Source organism: Salvia splendens, chromosome 15 (assembly GCF_004379255.2).
Source record: "Salvia splendens isolate huo1 chromosome 15, SspV2, whole genome shotgun sequence".
NCBI classification, from domain to species: domain Eukaryota; kingdom Viridiplantae; phylum Streptophyta; class Magnoliopsida; order Lamiales; family Lamiaceae; genus Salvia; species Salvia splendens.
In genome coordinates, this window is record NC_056046.1 from 11553181 (window position 1) to 11572176 (window position 18996).

At 39.4% G+C, this 18996-nt stretch overlaps 2 protein-coding genes across 2 annotated transcripts; both read left to right on the forward strand.

The window, feature by feature from the left end:
* The first annotated feature begins 3939 nt into the window (after positions 1-3939).
* On the forward strand, positions 3940-7672 carry LOC121766333 (serine/threonine-protein kinase BRI1-like 2). The gene has a single exon (XM_042162598.1). It carries the CDS (start codon positions 4142-4144, stop codon positions 7496-7498), a length of 3357 nt encoding a protein of 1118 aa, XP_042018532.1. The 5' UTR covers positions 3940-4141; the 3' UTR covers positions 7499-7672.
* A 686-nt stretch (positions 7673-8358) lies between these two features.
* LOC121768120 lies at positions 8359-17851 on the forward strand. Its single transcript, XM_042164494.1, has 12 exons — positions 8359-8516; positions 9291-9424; positions 11719-11800; positions 12561-12631; positions 12959-13060; positions 13152-13241; positions 13636-13710; positions 13809-13841; positions 13931-14011; positions 14138-14197; positions 14276-14459; positions 17611-17851. Exons 1-11 carry the CDS (start codon positions 8462-8464, stop codon positions 14450-14452), a joined length of 960 nt encoding a protein of 319 aa, XP_042020428.1. The 5' UTR covers positions 8359-8461; the 3' UTR covers positions 14453-14459; positions 17611-17851.
* Positions 17852-18996: the final 1145 nt, after the last annotated feature.

Below are 18996 nucleotides of genomic sequence, written 5' to 3' on the forward strand. Positions count from 1 at the left end.
ATCAATATGGGCCCTAAAGTTGCATTTACAACTGATTCCAAATCAGAGCAAAATAGAGAAATCTATACCAAGAATAGTAGTAGTTTATAGTAATCAAGAACACTGATGGGCGACCAGATAGGAAAGGTTGAGCTTTAGTTTTGAATCTTTTGATCCAGATGGGGTTTGAATTTTAGAATAGAGTAAAGGTCAAAACTGGTCCTGAACATATGCCTATTTTATGATTTTGGTCCTATACTTTATCTTTTGAATTTTTGCATCCTGAACATTTCAACTCGGATCACAATTGGTCCTACACTAACAATTCCGTCAAATTTTAAACGGTTTTAATCCGATTTGGACCGAATTTTAAACGGTTTTAACCCGTATAGGACTGTTAAAACCATCAAAATCGGGTTAAAACCGTTTAAAAATTGACGGAATTGTTAGTGTAGGACCAATTGTGATCCGAGTTGAAATGTTCAGGATGCAAAAATTTAAAAGATAAAGTATAGGACTAAAATCGTAAAATGGACATATGTTCATGACCAGTTTTGATATTTAGTCTTTTAGAATATAAAAAAAGGTGAAAATACAGACTTATATAGTTCACACACAAACACTAAAATAAGAAAGCAAACGGTGTGGTGGTGAGCATGATAAAAGGAGCAGAAATAGTTGGTGGAAATGAGGCATCATCATCATCATCATCCCCTAAGCCTTTACATACAACACCTCATTTATATATGGGATTCATATCTATTTTTTTAATTCTTGGTGGCCATCATTTTGTATTTTCATTAACTTTGTTACTTGCATCAAACTAACCACCACTACCATGAATACCATCATACTCTTGAGAAAAGCAAATTAAAGTTCTATTCTATATATCAACTGAGCTTTTTTTTTCTTTGAAAAATCTGCAGGATAGAATGAATGAATGAATGAGAAAATGGATCATGTTGTGATGAGTTATTGGACTTGATTGCAAGATATCATTTGTAAAAGCATTGTCATGAGTACTTTACTTATTCCATACATCATTTTGCACTCTACACATTGTGGAATTTATGTGTATTTCACTTACTTATTGAGTTGTGTGAGAGAGAGAGAGTGAGTGAGACTACATATCAGGCCAAATTAGTACTCCTAATAAAGATAGTACTACCAAACTTAGTTGTTAATAGAGTTAAGATTGTGTAATTAACTAGTATTATTCCAATGATTCAATAAGAGTCAAATAAAAATTTCCAACACCACCCGAATTACGATTTTTACATTAAAACGTCCCCAAAGCATCTCAGGGGAAAAAGGGGTATAGTAAGTAAAAAAAAAAGACATTGGTCCAAAACCAAGTGCAAATAAGATAAGTAATTATTAGATTTCTTATTCCGGTTGATGCTCAAATATAATTAGAATGAGTGCGATTTCGAAAGTTAAAAGAAATAAAAAATCACAGCTTTCTCAACTTCAAAACACCCCTTTTAATTTTAACTTGGTTCTGTACTTTATACTACTAGTATAACATAATCATCTTCACAACAATTAAAAATCATTCAAAATTTTATTATAGTCACCTTAAGCAAACACAATCTATTTTAATTTCTAAATTACACTGTACTCTGATTCACCAGCCTATAAATTTACTACCATCAGGCAACAGTGCAACAATATTTTTCATAATAATTGTAATTAATTATGTGCATGCTTGTAATCATGGAAACCTATATATAAATAATAAATGATCATGATTAAATTTCAGATTTGTTTAGACCTTTAATATAAGAATATGTTATTACTTAATACTTATAAAATCCACTGCATTAAGTGTAAAGTTATGGTTAATCCAATAGTAATATTCAAAGTCGGATTATATGGTTTGGCCAAGTATATATAGACAAGTCACTGACATCAGCTATCATTTTTGCCCTCTCCTTTTCTGCCATTGGAGGGAACATTCTCACGCTTCTTGACAGCAACTCATTCTTGGATCAAACACTAGCATTAATTCTTCAATTTTCGTACATGTTGATAAATAGCTTTTATCAACAAATGCAAAAAATTCTCAATATAGTGTATGCAAAATCTTAATATAATGTAGGTAAAATATCAATAAAACTGTGTTGATATTTTCTTGTACTTGTGTTGATATTCTCATGTCATATTGTTGATATTTGTAATACACTATGTTGATATAAAAAAACACCCACGAAAATGATCATATGATAACATAATGACGATATTACCCTTTTGTTGATATTTTATCTACTATTTATTGATATTTTTTATTCAATCTCAGTCTTTGATTTTTGCATCAAAGGGTCCATATTCAATCTCAATTTGGGATTAGAGCATCCACAGTGGGGCGCCCTAAAGCCCGCCTTATGCACCGCCGTGCTTGGAGCACACCAAATGCCCGCTCCACATCCTTCCGCGCCGCCTCCTGCTTTTGCGCAAGTAAAACTCTCTTCTCACCTATTGGGCAGCAGATCGTCTTCAGAAAAACAGGTCACCTTGGGTATATGCCATCGGCCAAGTAGTACCCCATGTGGTATTGGCGCCTGTTGGCAGTGAACTCGATGGCTGGGTCGTTTCCGTTGCATTGCTCGGTGAAGAGGGTGGATGAGTTGAGGACGTTGATGTCATTGTTCGACCCGGCTACACCGAAGTAAGCATGCCAGATCCAGAGCCGATGGTCAGCGACGACTTCGAGGATCATCGTCGGGTGGCTGCCCTTGTATCCACTAGTGAATTGGCCTCTCCACGCCGTCGGACAATTCTTCCAGGCCCAGTGCATACAGTCGATGCTCCCTAGCATCCCAGGAAAGTCGTGCGCCGTCTCGTGCATTCTCATTAGGCCCTGGCAATCTACAGCTGTCGGCTTTTGCAAATATGTGTCGCTGTAGGCCTCCACAACTCCCCTACAAAATCTCTTCAAGCACTAGCGGCCTGTTGTATCCCCGACGTGGAGGTACTCGTCGAACATGTCAGCGCTGGTGCCGTAGGCCAACTGACGGAGTGCAACTATGCACTTCTGCAACGGCGTAAGTCCGGGTCTGCAGATGCCATCTTCCCGATACTGGAAGTATTCATCACGTGACTCCAACGTCTGGACAATGCTGAGAAAAAGGTAACGAGACATTCTAAACCGACGGCGGAAAACCGTCGGGCCCCACCGTGGTTGCTCGGCAAAATAGTCTGCAAATAGATGTTTGTGAGCTACGTCGTGTTCGCGTGGGACAATGTCCGACGTCGAATAGGCCTGCAGATATGCTCCGCCGCTGCCGCCTCCTCGCGTTGCATTATGGCTAAGCATTCCGCCATTGCGTCGTGCACGGCTGCATTTAAGGCTCGAGTCAAGGTCGGACTACCGTCCTCCGAGGAACTCCGGTCGTCGTCGTGGTTCATTTTGGTTTGTGAGAGATGGAGAAATGTGAGAGATGAGAGAAATGAGAGATGCGAGAAATGTTCGTATGAAAAATAGAATGACAATCGAGGTTTAAATAGATAAATTTCGAATTAAAAAAAATAAAAACGCGTTGCATCGTCCGTGCCATCGTCCGCCACTGTTCGAATTAAAAAAAATAAAAACGCGTTGCATCGTCCGCGCTATGCCCTATCGTCCGCCCCACCGTGGATGCTCTTAAGGGTAAACTCAGTTGAATACGACCGTATCCACGTATTATCTCTTTCTTATAAAAGTTGCTGCGTTAAGATAAACTCATAAACCCGTCTGTGGGCTTTAATTTCTTTGACCAATTTTCACGTTTTTTTGGGTCCTCTAGATTTGGTTTAAACATCATTAAATTCTTTAATAAGATATTCTTGTCCGAGACTAAATAAAATCAATCTCCATTAATTATCGATTTTACCCCCACTAACCAATTTCATACTCATGTATATAAGATGAGAGGGTAAGAGTCATTTTAAATTTAAATAAACTTTCATCAAATCCACCTCTCAAATTATTGTTCTACTTCTACTAGAGACTACTACTTATTATTGATTCCCACTTTCCCTCCCTTTTTCATTATAAAAACATACGCATATATAAGAACTAAGCTTTTTTGTAAAAGCTCACTCACTCCCTCCCTCCTTCACACAAAGGAAAACTCTCTTCTCAGTTCTCTGGGAGTTATCCATCCGAGTTTAATGAATAGAAATGAAGATGTTTCTACCTCACCTAGCTCTTCTCCTACTCTTAACAGCCGCCACCACCGCCGCTCCGACCTCATCACAGACCGATAAACTCGCCCTCCTCTCATTCAAAAAGATGATCCAACAAGACCCCGACGGCGCCCTCTCCGACTGGCAGCGCACCAGAGACCCATGCACATTCCACGGCGTCACCTGCAACGATCACCGCCGCGTCACCGCCCTCGATCTCGCCCAGTCCAATCTCGTAGGCCAAATCTCCTTCTCTCCGCTTTCCTCACTCGACATGCTCCTCTCCCTCAACCTCTCCGCCAACTCCTTCGTCGTCAACGCCAACTCTTCTCTCCTCCAAATTCCATATTCCGTCAAGGAGCTCGAGCTCTCCTTCTCCGGCGTCATCGGCCACTTACCGGAGAACATGTTCGCCAATTGTCCCAGTCTTGAATACGTCAATCTTGCCTTCAACAACATCACTGGATTTTTACCGGAGAATCTCTTCCTCCACATTGATAAGCTGAAATATCTCGATCTATCCTACAACAACGTCTCCGGCGCCATCTCCGGTTTGAAGATTGAAAAATGCAGCTCCCTTTCTCACCTTGATTGGTCCGGGAATCAGATTTCCGGATCGCTACCGCCGTCCTTCTCCAATTGCACCAGCCTCGTGGAGTTGATTCTGCCGGAGAATTTCCTCTCAGGCGAAATCCCCTCTGCTTTTGGCGCGCTGAAAAATTTACAAACCCTAGACCTCTCTCACAATCGCCTCACTGGCTGGATTCCGCCGGAGCTCGGCAACACGTGCGCCTCCCTCACCGACCTCAAGCTCTCCAAAAACAACATCACCGGATCGATCCCCGCCTCCTTCGCGTCGTGCTCGTCTCTCCAAACGCTCGACCTCTCCAACAATAATTTGACCGGACCTTTCCCTGATTCGATTCTCGAAAAGTTAACATCTCTGGAGATCCTCCTCCTCAGCGGCAATTGGATTTCCGGTGAATTTCCGGCGTCAATTTCCTTCTGCAAGAACCTAAAGGTGGCGGATTTCAGCTCCAACAAGTTGTCAGGGATCATCCCGCCGGATATATGCCCAGGCGCCGCCTCGCTGGAAGAGCTCCGGGCGCCGGATAATCTCCTCTACGGCCCGATCCCGGGCCAATTGTCTCAGTGCTCACAGCTGAAGATAATCGACTTCAGCATCAATTACATTAACGGATCAATTCCAAATGAATTAGGAAATCTGGAGAATCTGGAGCAGCTGATAGCATGGTACAATGGCTTGGAAGGAAGCATACCGCCGGAGCTGGGGAAATGCAAGAAGCTGAAGAATCTGATCTTAAACAACAATCATTTAAGCGGCAAAATCCCTACGGAAATCTTCAATTGCGCTAACATAGAGTGGATTTCCCTCACCAGCAACGCCCTCACCGGCGAAATCCCCAAGGAATTCGGTTCATTATCTCGCCTAGCCGTTCTGCAACTCGCAAGCAACAGCTTAAGCGGGAAGATTCCGAACGAGTTAGCGAGCTGCACCAGTTTAATATGGCTAGACCTCAACAGCAACCAATTAAGCGGCGAGATCCCGCCGCGGCTAGGGCGACAGGTCGGGTCGAAGGCGCTCACCGGAATTCTATCAGGAAACACACTAGTCTTCGTCAGGAACGTAGGGAACTCGTGCAGAGGAGTCGGAGGCCTTCTCGAATTCGCCGGAATCCGCCCCGAGCGGCTGCTGCAGGTTCCCTCGCTCAAGACCTGCGATTTCACCAGGCTCTACTCCGGCCCTGTTTTGAGTCTCTTCACGCGGTATCAGACGCTCGAGTATCTCGATCTCTCTTACAATCAGCTCCGCGGCAAAATTCCAGATGCGTTTGGGGAGATGATAGCTCTACAGGTTCTGGTCATATCGCACAACCAGTTATCCGGCGAGATTCCGGCGACGCTAGGGCAGCTCAAGGATCTCGGCGTGTTCGACGCTTCGCACAACAGACTGCAGGGGCATATTCCGGAGTCCTTCTCGATGCTGTCCTTCTTGGTGCAGATTGATCTGTCTTATAACGAGCTCACCGGCCAGATTCCGCAGAGAGGGCAGCTGAGCACTCTTCCGGCGAGCCAGTACGCTAACAATCCCGGCCTCTGCGGCGTCCCGTTGCAGGAATGCCAGTACACTCAAGCCTCTTCCAATCCGGACGACGACGAACAGGGGCGGAAGAGCGGGAGGAGTTCCCCGTGGGGTAACAGCGTGGTGATGGGGATACTGATATCCGTAGCCGCCGTGTGCATCATGATCGTGTGGGCCATCGCGGTCAGGGCGCGGCGGAGGGAGGCGGAGGGGGTGAAGATGCTGAGCAGCCTTCAGGCCTCGTACGCCGCCACCACGTGGAAGATCGACAAGGAGAGGGAGCCCCTCAGCATCAACGTCGCCACGTTCCAGCGCCAGCTGAGGAAGCTCAAATTCTCCCAGCTGATCGAGGCCACCAACGGCTTCTCCGCTGCTAGCATGATCGGCTCCGGCGGCTTCGGGGAGGTGTTCAAGGCCACGCTCAAGGACGGCTCCAGCGTGGCCATAAAGAAACTCATCCGCCTCAGCTGCCAAGGCGACAGGGAGTTCATGGCAGAGATGGAAACGCTAGGGAAAATCAAGCACAAGAATCTAGTCCCTCTGCTAGGCTACTGCAAAATTGGAGAGGAAAGGCTTCTCGTGTACGAGTTCATGGATCACGGCAGCTTGGAGGAGATGCTCCACGGGCGGTCGAGGAGGAAGGAAGGAGGCGGCGGTGGTAGGTTGCTGAGGTGGGAGGAGAGGAAGAAGATCGCGAGGGGGGCGGGGAAGGGGCTCTGTTTCCTCCACCACAACTGCATCCCGCATATCATCCACCGCGACATGAAGTCGAGCAACGTGCTGCTGGACAACGAGATGGAGGCGCGGGTGTCCGACTTTGGGATGGCGCGGCTGATCAGCGCGCTGGACACGCACCTGAGCGTGAGTACCCTGGCGGGGACGCCAGGGTACGTGCCACCTGAGTACTACCAGAGCTTCAGGTGCACGTCGAGGGGTGACGTGTACTCGTTCGGGGTGATCCTGCTGGAGCTGCTGACGGGGAAGAGGCCGACAGATAAGGAGGACTTCGGGGACACGAATCTGGTGGGGTGGGTGAAGGGGAAGGTGAGGGAAGGGAAGGGGATGGAGGTGATCGATGCGGAGCTGAACAAGGCCACGGATGAGGACGAGGCAGAGCAGGTGAAGGAGATGGTGAAGTACTTGGAGATCTCGCTGCAATGTGTGGACGACTTCCCCTCCAAGCGCCCTAATATGCTGCAGGTTGTGGCCATGCTCAGGGACCTTGGATCTGCTCCCAATAGTGCTTGATCATATCATCTTCACCTCTCTTTCTCATAAACTGTAATATCACCTTTTTCTGTCAAACTACATGGCTGTAAACTACATGTAATTGTAGAGTATGGGCTGGCTTCTCAGTTCTCAGTTTTGTCCAAGCCATATGGAGCAATATATATGTGCTGGCAGTGCTGCCCTCTTACTTGATATCAGTTCTCTAGTAGTAGTAGTAATTTAAACTGTCTCATGGAATACATATTGCCGAATCTATATATAGAGGTCATAAGCATAGCACAATATGATGTTCATCAAACACAATAATTAGGCACGAAACACATGAGAAATTTAGGGCCATATTTTTAAATATTTGCATTGTTGTTTTATATCTCATGTCCTATCAAAAGTTAAATTTTTTTTTGGCCACGAGTTTTAAGAGATCGATGTTTAAAAAGTTAAGTACGTAGAGTAACATAAATGAGACTAAATCCGTTTTTCCTTTTCATTCGAGAATATGACCATCTTGAGTGGGATGGAGGGAGTATATTCTATATTGCTGCTGCGCTTCACAACATATTGTGAACGAAGTGCAACACAATTGTACCGATAGCAATTTACATTCAACAAAATACTTTTATTTATTTTTTTGTGGTTGAATCATATTTTTGTAACAAAATATTTTTGTTTTATCGTACTATATTTTTTCTCTTCTCTCCTTGAAATGAAATACCTCAACTAATTTGAAAAATGAAAAATTTATGTTGTTTTGCTCCACAAAAGTTAGGTAATCTGATCTATATGGGCAATTTTAAACATATGTAGGGGTTGATACATATTTTACAGGAAGTTGGGGTGCTAATTTAATAAACGGACGAAAGTTGTTGCCTGAAAAAATAATCCCAGATAAGAAAAAGGAAAAAGAAAGGAATATGATGATGAAAAAAGAAAAGAAAAATAGTGTGGGAAATTTGAACAATTGCTGCAAAGTAAAACTCAACAATGGCGATGCAGACGGGCGTAGCTGCTTCTAAGGTCCTCATCCTCGTCGGCGCAGGTTCTCTCTCCCTCTCTCCTATCACTTCGTTAGCGGGCGCAGTTTAATTTAATTTTGCGGACAGAGTTACTTTGATTCTATTTATTTTTTCTTTGGATGATCAAATTGAATTGGTTGTGTGTGAAAGTTCAAAATTGATATTGAATCCTATTTAGATGGTTACAATTGACTTTGAGCTTGAAGTTTGTTTGATGATCATATCTCGTTGGTATACTAAATACTCCTATTAAACAAAATCATCAGTATTAACCTTTTATCCCCTTTTGTCTGCCATTTAGTGGAGTTCGGAAATAAGCGGAGTGATGTTTGAGATTGAATAATTGGAAACCTTAGACTATTTTAGGAGTAGTTATTAGAGCAAAAAGATACCTTCTTTGATTGTAACTCGGAAAATGGATTTCATGGAATTATTATTAACAACATCAGTGCAGGCTCTCAAGTTCAGCTTAGAAGTTTATCAAACATGTAATTGGCTATATGGTATTCTACCTTTTTGGAAACTTCATTTGTCTTGAGAAATTCTGTGGTTCTCAACACATCATGGCAACATGGTAATTGGCTCTGAATATAAGGACATAAGATTACTATTGGCTTGACTTAATCATGAAAAAGATTAGCATGTGTTTGAATAATGACACTTATCAGCCAAAAATGAAAATGTTATCTTTCATCTGGTCTGATGTATGGTTGTTTGGACATATTTAGAGTTTAAGATCACTGAACATTTCAAAAAAATGGGGTAACAAGTCTTACAAATTACTTGGATATGAACAGGTGTTACTGGATCAGTCATCTTGAGGAGTGGACATTTGTCTGAATTGATTTCCCATCTTCAGGAGTTGATAGCTAGGATAAATGAAGCTGAAACGGCACCTGGGAAATATGACGCCGCTCTTCTCGCTGCTCAGGTAAGATAGGATCCATTATGTGCTTCCCCAGTCCAATTCATTGTTGATCATTCTAGATTTTATAAGAATAAAAAAGAAATATATTTGCTGATTCTGCACCCCTCAGTTCTACCTTGGGTGTATAGTTTTTCAAGAATACTAAAGCATCATAGTTACTGATCTTGAAAATTTACATTCAATCTGATGGATTTCTTTATATACCTAGGGCTTAGCCATGTCTTGCAAGGAGCTGTGAAAATAATATTTGCATAATGTTTGATTATTTATGGTTGCATAGTTCTATTTGGTTTAACATGGGTAGGCAGGAGGTGAGGAAGTTTCTTAAAGCTCAAACTTTGCCACATCGATGTTTAATTTTTTTTCCAAGAGTTGTAGGTATAGTCCTTTCAGAAGCTTGTCCTCCTACTCAAAAGACAACTAACATAGTACATATTAATGATCAATTGGTAAAGCTCTCTAATTAATTAAGTTGGTACATAAATAATAGGTATAGGTACCGTACCTCTGTATATTGCTACTTATTACGAGAAAAATGTCAACATGGAGTCTGTAATCAAAGTTTGCCAAAGAATCCAGATTTCCTATACTAAGAACATATAATGCCTGGATGGCTGTGTGCTTCGTTGTATGTTGATGATTTTGGCTGAACAAGTATATGCAGTTCTGGACACTGTAACTTACAAAGATAATGATATCGATTACTAGGAATGGAAAGGATGGTGATTGGATCCAAGTGATTGCTGATTTCTAGGCATATTGCATTATCTTTGATTTAGTTTTTAAATTAAGAAAGTTAGGATTTCATGGGATTTGAATAAATTAGGGATTGATTGAATAATTGAATTAATTAGAGCAAATTTGGTGGGATTATTGTCTACTGCACTCCTATATATTCCATAGGGGAGTTTGAAGAATGTATCCAGAGAGATCAAAGCTATTAGACGGTGAAAACCGAGGCTTCGGTGAGAGGATTATTATCTATTTTATTTCCAAGTTCTGTTGGTTCTTGTTTACAAAAGCTTGAGAGTTATTTTCTGTTCTTTATCCTTGAGTTGTTTATCCATTAGTTATTACTGTCTTATCACTCCATAACAGATAAGGCTAAAATATGTCCAATACTTAATTTTTTGTTTCTTACGATATTTAGGAGGTATTCACTGCTTTACTTTATAAAGTTGAAAGACAAACATACAAAAGATTATAAACAAAACAATGTTCTTTAAGTAAGTGCAATGGAAGCTATCAAATCAAAAGATACTATGGTTGTTGTATTCCAAAACCTGATGAATCACACACGATTACCAGATTCTTTTGGGCATCAAAATACGTAAACTTTCGGAAGAAAAATGTCCAGCATGCAGAAAACCATGTTTATGCCTCCAAAACCCTAAAACACGGAAATAAATGGAAAATTTCAAAATGGCCTCTATAGTAGTGGTAAATAAACTTCTGATCCCCAAACTAGCTTTCTGACAATGTATTTTGGGCTCAAAACTGGAAATTTTTGGCAAGCCCGGACAACGACGCTTAGATCTCTAAAGATCTCTTCTAGTTGAAAATATACTTTAAACCAAGTGCAAAGTTATTGGCCTCTAGAAGAGGACCTCACCATGGTTCATGATCCATTGAATGATTCAATCTAGAAGTATATTGTGCAACCCGCATCAGAATTGTGGCCTCAGCTGCACAAGAGTTGGAATATTTGATGCCGTGTTTGGTTTTATTTCTTTCCTTTTGGGGTCAAGTTATTCTTGGAGAATTACCTTACAGTGTGGTGTAACAATTAGTAAAGACTAAAGAGTAAATATCTTCGTATATTTTTCATAGGCAAGTGTATATATGCTTGGGTGATATTTTTTACTAGGGAAGTAGGGATGTCTAGCCTTGTATTATTGTTTTTATGTGGTTAGTGGAGGTTATTTTAGATCCATAGATATCTTGTAAAGAATGACTTATAGACTTATAGTTAGCAGCATATTATAGAATATTGTATTTTAAAATATACTCCCTCCGTCCCACTTCTAAGTGATACATTTTTCTTTTTTGGATGTCCCAGTCTAATTGGCACATTTCCCTAAAACGAAGCATCTTTATCTCTACTTTCTTCTTTCTCCACTCAACTCACAAAACAAAACATCATAAAATCCCGTGCTATATAGGAGTATATGATAATTTATCTGTTGCAGTTACTACTCTTGCACAGAATGACTTCCTGTTTGATATTTATATGCTTCAAAAATATGCTACAATTCATTCAGATTTACTTTGTTTAATGGTTAATTGTCTGCCTTCAGGTTCGTCAATTGGCTAAAGAGATCAAGGAGTTGAGTTTATCCAATCCAGTTACCATCTTTAATGGGAATACATCATCATCTGGTATGTGTGGTTTTCTTCGACTCAGTTCCTACTCTTTCTTTCTTTTTTTCTCTCTCCTTTCTTTTTTCCCTATACTCTTAAAAACTTCATGTTTTCTTTGTTATGTTTTGGGTAATAATTTTACACGAACTCCAACCAAAGAAGAAAAAGTTACAATTTTCAAAGTATATATAAGTGATATTTCTCTTTTCGGTAACGAACTATCTAGCCAAATTTTAGGGTTTGGATAGAAAAAAGGTGCTTGGAATAATCATTGCTCACTAACATAGGCTACTATTAGATGACATGCCAGATCATAATATTTTGGACCTACACCTCCATTGATTGGTCCTTAAGCTACAACAGGTTCTCAAATGCTTAATGAAATTTATTATTCAGATATTTTATCAAGAAGCACAGAACTGAGTGCTGAAATTATGTTGAAAGTCACCTTCATCAAGTGTAGGGTCTGTAGACCACAGGAATTTTCAGCAGCCTGCAGCTTCATGCTCTTTGTAAGAAGAAATAGTTACTCGTAAACTGATAAAACCTGAGGAATAATTAATTGGAATTTCAGAGCATTTACCGATCCAAATTCAAATAAGAACATTTCAGTCAATGGACTTTGTATTTCCTCTCCATTGAACACAGTATACTGCAGAAACATTGACTTCTCTCATAGACATTAGTTACAATGGCTACCTTGACCAGGTCTTACATTTTCAGCATCATTTGTTTTATTTTGATGGCTAAGAATCTTACTTTTTCTTTGGTTCCACAGGAAGTTATGCTTCATATATACTTCCTGCAGCAGCTGCCGGTGCCATGGGCTACTGTTACATGTGGTGGAAGGCAAGATTCAATATTGACACTTGAGCCCATTTAGCCTATTGGATTACTTCATTAAGGGTTACCCTTCCGTATGCCATGATTATGCTTGCACTTTTATGTTATTGATTTACTTTTCATCATTTAGTTTTATCCCCCCCTGTAAATTAATAACTATAGGAATGGCAGAAAATATAATAATTTGGAAGTGTTCTTCACAATTTCAAGCATAGCTAAAGGAAAAAACCATCTGAATAGCTTCTAAGACAGAAATATAACCTGATCATCGGCTTTTATAGGTTGATTAAAGATTCGTCTGTTGTTTATACTTCGACCTCTTTCTTGATGCAGGGATGGTCATTCTCTGATATGATGTATGTTACCAAGCATAATATGGCAAATGCTGTTGCATCTGTGTCAAAGCAGTTAGATAATGTTACTGACACATTGGCTGTAAGTAAATCACGAGGAGATATAAAGAATGTTTTACTATCCCCACCAAATGTATTGTTTCCTTAACAACCTTTTGTATCTACCTTTGCAGTCAACAAAGAGGCATTTAACAAAGAGACTGGAAAACCTAGATTGGAAAGTAGATGAGCAGAGGGAGATTTCCAAACTTATCGCCAATGATGTATGCTTCTTCTTCTTTTTTTCGCCCTTAGCTAACACTTTTACTCGGATAAAAAATGCTATGGGTTTTAGATCACTTAGTGTTTGTCAATATTAATGAATTTCCATTAATGAGCTAAGGATGCTAGTGCTGAATTGATGAGAAGCTTTCAATGTAAATTATTTTCAATCTCTGATTACTGCTTGACTCAGTTAATAAACTCCGTATGTCACTACTGGGTAACTTCTACATGGATATACTCATACCCTATCAGGAATGCACTTCTTCATTGTCGATATGATTTATACTTTCTTGATTTTGTTTCTTTCACCAGCTGAATTTGCCAATGATAGTTATGGGCATATAATTCCACCAGATAAGGTGTACAATCTCTAATACTTTGCTTATGCTGTAGGTATCTGATGTGAGATCCAATCTTAACCAGATAGGGTGTGACATTGGCTTGATCCATGAGATGGTATCTGGCTTGGTAAGTAATTATAGTTTCTTGACTACATCATTTTTAGCTTTTAAGATGAGATGATCGGACTAATTACGTGTTGGACTCCCCCGTTGCTCAACTTGTAGGAAGGAAAACTTGATCTACTTGAAAGCAAGCAGGTAAATTCGTAACTTTTGATTTTATGTCACTTTGTAAAAAAGAGTTTCCAGCTTGGTTGGGATGGCCTGTTGATATGCCCAGTGGACAGGATATGACAAATTCTGGTTTATGGTATCTATGCCAAGTGGCCGATAATATTAAAGATGGGCAGACTTCTAAAGTCATCCAGGTTAGCAGTCTTAACCTTTTCCTATGTTTGTTTGTCATCCGATTTTTTAGTTTTTGAGAAAGTCTCTTTGCCTGAAATAATCTTTATGCAATTCTGTTGACTAAGATCTACAATATAATGTGACAGGATGTTGGAGCAAAGCTAATTGAAAATAAAACTATAATTCCAGAGAGTGAGCGCACAAAGGTGAGTGAGACGAATACTTCTCTACTGCAGGGGGTATAGTTTATATGGCTAACAAATGTGCATGCGTACCCTATGCAGGGGCTTCAGTTCTTCATAGGAACTGATGAATCAAGTGTGCTACAGAAAACAACTTCAGTTGTTGATGGAAAAGATGCTACAGATGTTGCTCCCGGAAAGGTGGTCCATTCCACAAAAACGAGGATCCACCGGTCTTATCCTGTTGGTTTATCGTTTGCTCGGGATTTTGTGAGCTAAGTTCATGATTCTGTCACGACCGCATTTTCTAAGGATAGAAAACACAGTTGATCGCGACTAGGGGAGGATTAAAGAAGCGGGGAAAGAAATAAGGGGAAAAATAAAATCAAGCATTGGTTGCGAGACATGACTAATTAAATGCTGATACATAGAAGAAAGATACTCGATCATGAAGACTCGAGTAATTGTTTGAAAAAAATTTCAAAATATTAGAGTTTTGAACAAAATAGACTTGAGTCTTTTAAAATGCACAACGGAAGCAAATGAACGCGGTTCCATGTATGAAGACATGAACCTCCGAGAGTCAAAATCTAACTGAATTAAATGTCTTGTCTCAATAGCACTTCCTCCACCACTTCGCTGCTCAACCTGCACATTTAGAAATATATGCAGGGTTGAGTACAAAAAGTACTCAGTGAACACATTGCCGAAAATTACACATATACATTTGAAAATATTGTCAAGCCATCATCACAGTAACACTCGGGGTGTTGTTGAAAAGACCCGAGCTTACTAAAAATATCACATTGGACTGCAGTCCCTTTTTCCTGTACTTAGCCATATCTGATCACATTGTGCCGTCGAGATGGTGTTCTCGCACGGTCACCTTCTCTGCCCATCATGTCAGAGGTATCCTTGTGCCGGGAAGGTGGCCACCTTCCTCGGTCACCTTCTCTGCCGTTCACGGTCAGAGGTTCCCAGTAGGGACACCACCCTACCAGGACTCAAAATCGAATCGATTCACATATATCATCATTCATAATTCACTTGGCCTTAACCAAACAGATAGGCATCATACACAAAAACATTTATGGCAAGACAACATCTTTAAAAATCACGAACATGTGTTCAAGTTTTCATAAAATAAAATTTGTATTTTTAGTATAAGAAAGCTCACCTTGATCGCTTAGTTTCCTTAACTTGAATCTTTCGTTCCGACTTTACTTGCGAACAAAACCTTTTTGAAAACTTCATGATATAATAATACACTAATTAGAATCAAAGACAAATCTACTTAAATTAGAATGCATGCCTCATAATAATTCTCATTTTCTTACTTCACTTATCTTTAAGAAATTTCTTAAACTCATATATTATTTGATGCGTCTTCATTCACTATTCGGGCTTCGATTAAATTGGATCTATGTATCTTTTTACTTTGAAAATTTTACTCTTAACCAAAACTCTAAAATAAATTGAAAGATCAATTATTTTCGCTAGTTATATTAATGGAAGAAATCATAAAAAATTAATTAAAGATTTAATTAATGAAATCTTATTTTAAAACTTAGGCTAAAAGTTAATATAAATTTTTGCTTTCAAAAGATATCATTCTCTATTTCTTTTAGCCCAAAAATAGTTAAATTTCGAAATAGGCTTAATATTTCCTATGCATTGCAGCCCCAAAATAATTTGAGGTAGTTGGGCTCTCATTTGTAGTTGGGCTCAATTAATTGTATAACCCATTTAATAAATTCATGAGCCCAAATTTAGAAAACCCACATTCAAAATACCCTACTATTGTCTTCCTCTATCATTTCATCAATTACGCAGCAGCCTCTCCTCTCTCACTTGGACTCCGCCGCCACCAGCCTCTCCGCCGCCGCTCGCCAGCGCCAGCCTCAGCACCACCGCCCGCCGCCGTCTCCTCTCTCTTCTCCCCCCTTTCTCTCTTTCACTCTTCTCTCCCTCTCACCGCCGGCATGCAGAGGCAGCGGCTTCGCCGCCCTCCTCCGGCAGTCCGGCCGTCTCCGGACAACAGAACGGTGCTCCCTTCCTCCTCGTCTCTCTCTCTCTTCGCCGTACCGTCGCCACCACCGCTGCGGATCCGCCTCAGCTGCCGTCGCCGAGAGCTTCCCCAGCCGCCGTCCACTTCCTCCAGTTGATAAGAAATTCATCCTAGTTTCTCTAAATTCTTACTTTGTTAATTTATACATATATAAGGATCTTGGTGTTTGAAACATGTAGATGGGTGAAAGTTACGATTTTGGTGGTCGATTTGGGGTTATGGAACTGTTTTTATCGACGACGGAGTGCCGAAGCTTGCTGCCGGAAGTCCGACAGATTCATCTTCTAAGATAAGTATTACTAGCTGTCCTTTGTTAGTTCTATTGTTCAACAGTTTGGGGAAAAACTTGGTTTTAGCTTGCTACTTGTAAGTTTTGGTGAAATTTGGAGCATTTGTTGTGTTATTGAGAGTCTTAGATGTAATATGTGGTATGGTGGTGCCTAGCATGTGTGTTTCCATTTTCATTCCTACTGTAAATGGATGTATATGCATAAAGAAAATGAAAGGAGGCTTGTGGTTACCTTTTTGATGTGGGGACGAAGAAGTGTTGTTGGATTGGGGAACTTGATCCTACAATTATCTGCAACTCTCCTTCCTCTATTCTATGTGGAAACTTTGGAAAGCTTGCTTGTGATGTGGGTGGTGAAAGTGATTGTGAAAAAGAGCTGCCGAATTTGCTTCCTCCTCTTGCTTCAGCTTTGTTGGGAGATTGATGTGGAGTAAAATGTTTGTGTGGGGGGTTTTGTGAAGGGAAAAATTATGACATCCGATGGTGATGTCTTATGGTGAAAGAAAGTGATTTGCATAAATGTATCTATACATAAAAGATTGCAAGTGGCGTATGTTGCAAATATTTTGTCAATTTCTACTGCAAATCCATTAATGCACATTTAATGTTGTATATGATAAGGTTCACATTTAATATTGTATATGATAAGGTTCATTAATGCACATTTAATGTATCCGATAAGGTTGATCCTCTAGGATCCGCCCTCTCCCTTTTAATTTTATTTTATTTGCTTATTAATTTAATTATTTGAGTACTTGTTTACTTATTCATTTAATTTGGTGTAGGAAAACAAATAACATTCATAGTCTTCCCTGATGATGTACCGGACTTTCTTGGAGTACGAGCACGACCGTTGAACGGGCTGCGTGAACTTTTCCCTAATGTACTAGATAGGGATTTTATAAATTTGTATAATAGTGCCGGACATTATAAATTTTTATTTGGTGTTATATTTTTTTTTTCTCTCTCTCTTTTTTTAGTTGTATTTGAAATATTCGTTTGAGAACGAAGCAATGATTATTTATAATTTATCTTTTGGCTAATAATAATAATAAGGTACGAAAGTTCGGGTTGTTACAGATTCACACCTCTTCTCTCCGATGGTCATGAATCGATTTTGTGATGAAATCACTTGAGCTAGTGGCCATTTTGTTTCGCTGCCTAAAAGAATTAGAGATTGGTATTTTTGGCTAATGCTTCAGCTGGCATAACATCACTTATTTGTGTGATTTATTCTTTAAAATTTGCTTGTGAATATGGATTGTGTTATTGACTACGACAAGTAAAAAATAAAAGCCTTTACGCCGTGGTTTCCCTGAAATACTAGCATTGAATGATGAATCTTCTCAGTAAAACATGAAGACATGAGCATAAGGCTTGACTTTGTTGTTGATGCTAAAGCTTTGTTTTTTTGGTTGAAGGATTTGAAATTCTTTGCAGCAAATCTATCTTGCTTGTTTCATTACAAGGATTGTTACTTAATTCTATGATGATCGAGAGAATTGCAACTATGTTCCTTGTTAACTATAGATAATTTATTTTTTTGAATGTGCAGTAAATTTACAAACAGTAAATGAAAGGTCAATAACGGTATCACACTATCCTAAATAAATCTTGCTTAATACTATATGTAATAAAATATAAGATCTATGAATAAGATAAAAAGTAAAAATTTCATGAAGCAACTAAAAGTACAAGATTTAAAAATTACAAAATTTTATAATAGTAGTACATAACTAAAAGACATAATTCATAGTATTAAAAAACACATAATTAAAAATTAGAAATAAATAAAATATGATTAAAAAATGAATAAATAAATCCAGTTTTAGAATTTTTAAAAAGAAAAAGAAAAGAAGAAACATAAATAAAGTTGATTTTTCAAATTAAAAATAAGTGACATATAATACTAGTACATAATCATAGATAGTCTTTTCTACGTATATGTGTAAACGTAAAATCAATGTGTGCCGCAGTTGTTCGAATTGTCGACTGCAATAGTAGTTTGATATTGTCAGCTTTGAGTCACTCCTAAAAAGGTCTCAAACTAATCGGGGTTGAACAAGAATTATATACACATTTTAATTTCCCTCAGACACTTTCGATGTAGGATGAGTTTGTACCGTTGTGTTGTATATATGTGACAAAATCCGAGAACATGATGACACACAGCATAAGTATTGCCGCGTTGAATATTTTGTTCTCCCATTCGCTAGGCTGTAATCCATCTTTTCATATTAGTTGTTGCCTTCGTTTCTATCGAAATGAAGATCACTACTCGCTTGTCCTAACTGATTTGAATAAATTATTAAGTACATTGTTTATTTATAAGTTACAACGTCAATAATGCCAAAAACTAGTGCGGTTATTTATATAAATGGCAAGCAACGAAGATCAAGCATCGAGATATATATAGATCATGATCAACAATGTTTAAGAAAAAATAAAATGTGGAAAAATCAAGAC

Bases quoted from the DNA above. Each gene is read 5' to 3' on its own strand.
- LOC121766333 (XM_042162598.1), top strand. From the start codon at position 4,142: ATGAAGATGTTTCTACCTCACCTAGCTCTTCTCCTACTCTTAACAGCC.
- LOC121768120 (XM_042164494.1), top strand. From the start codon at position 8,462: ATGGCGATGCAGACGGGCGTAGCTGCTTCTAAGGTCCTCATCCTCGTC. The intron at 11,801-12,560 runs GTATGTGTGGTT...TTGGTTCCACAG, and splicing joins TGGGAATACATCATCATCTG to GAAGTTATGCTTCATATATA. The intron at 13,842-13,930 runs GTAAATTCGTAA...CCCAGTGGACAG, and splicing joins ATCTACTTGAAAGCAAGCAG to GATATGACAAATTCTGGTTT.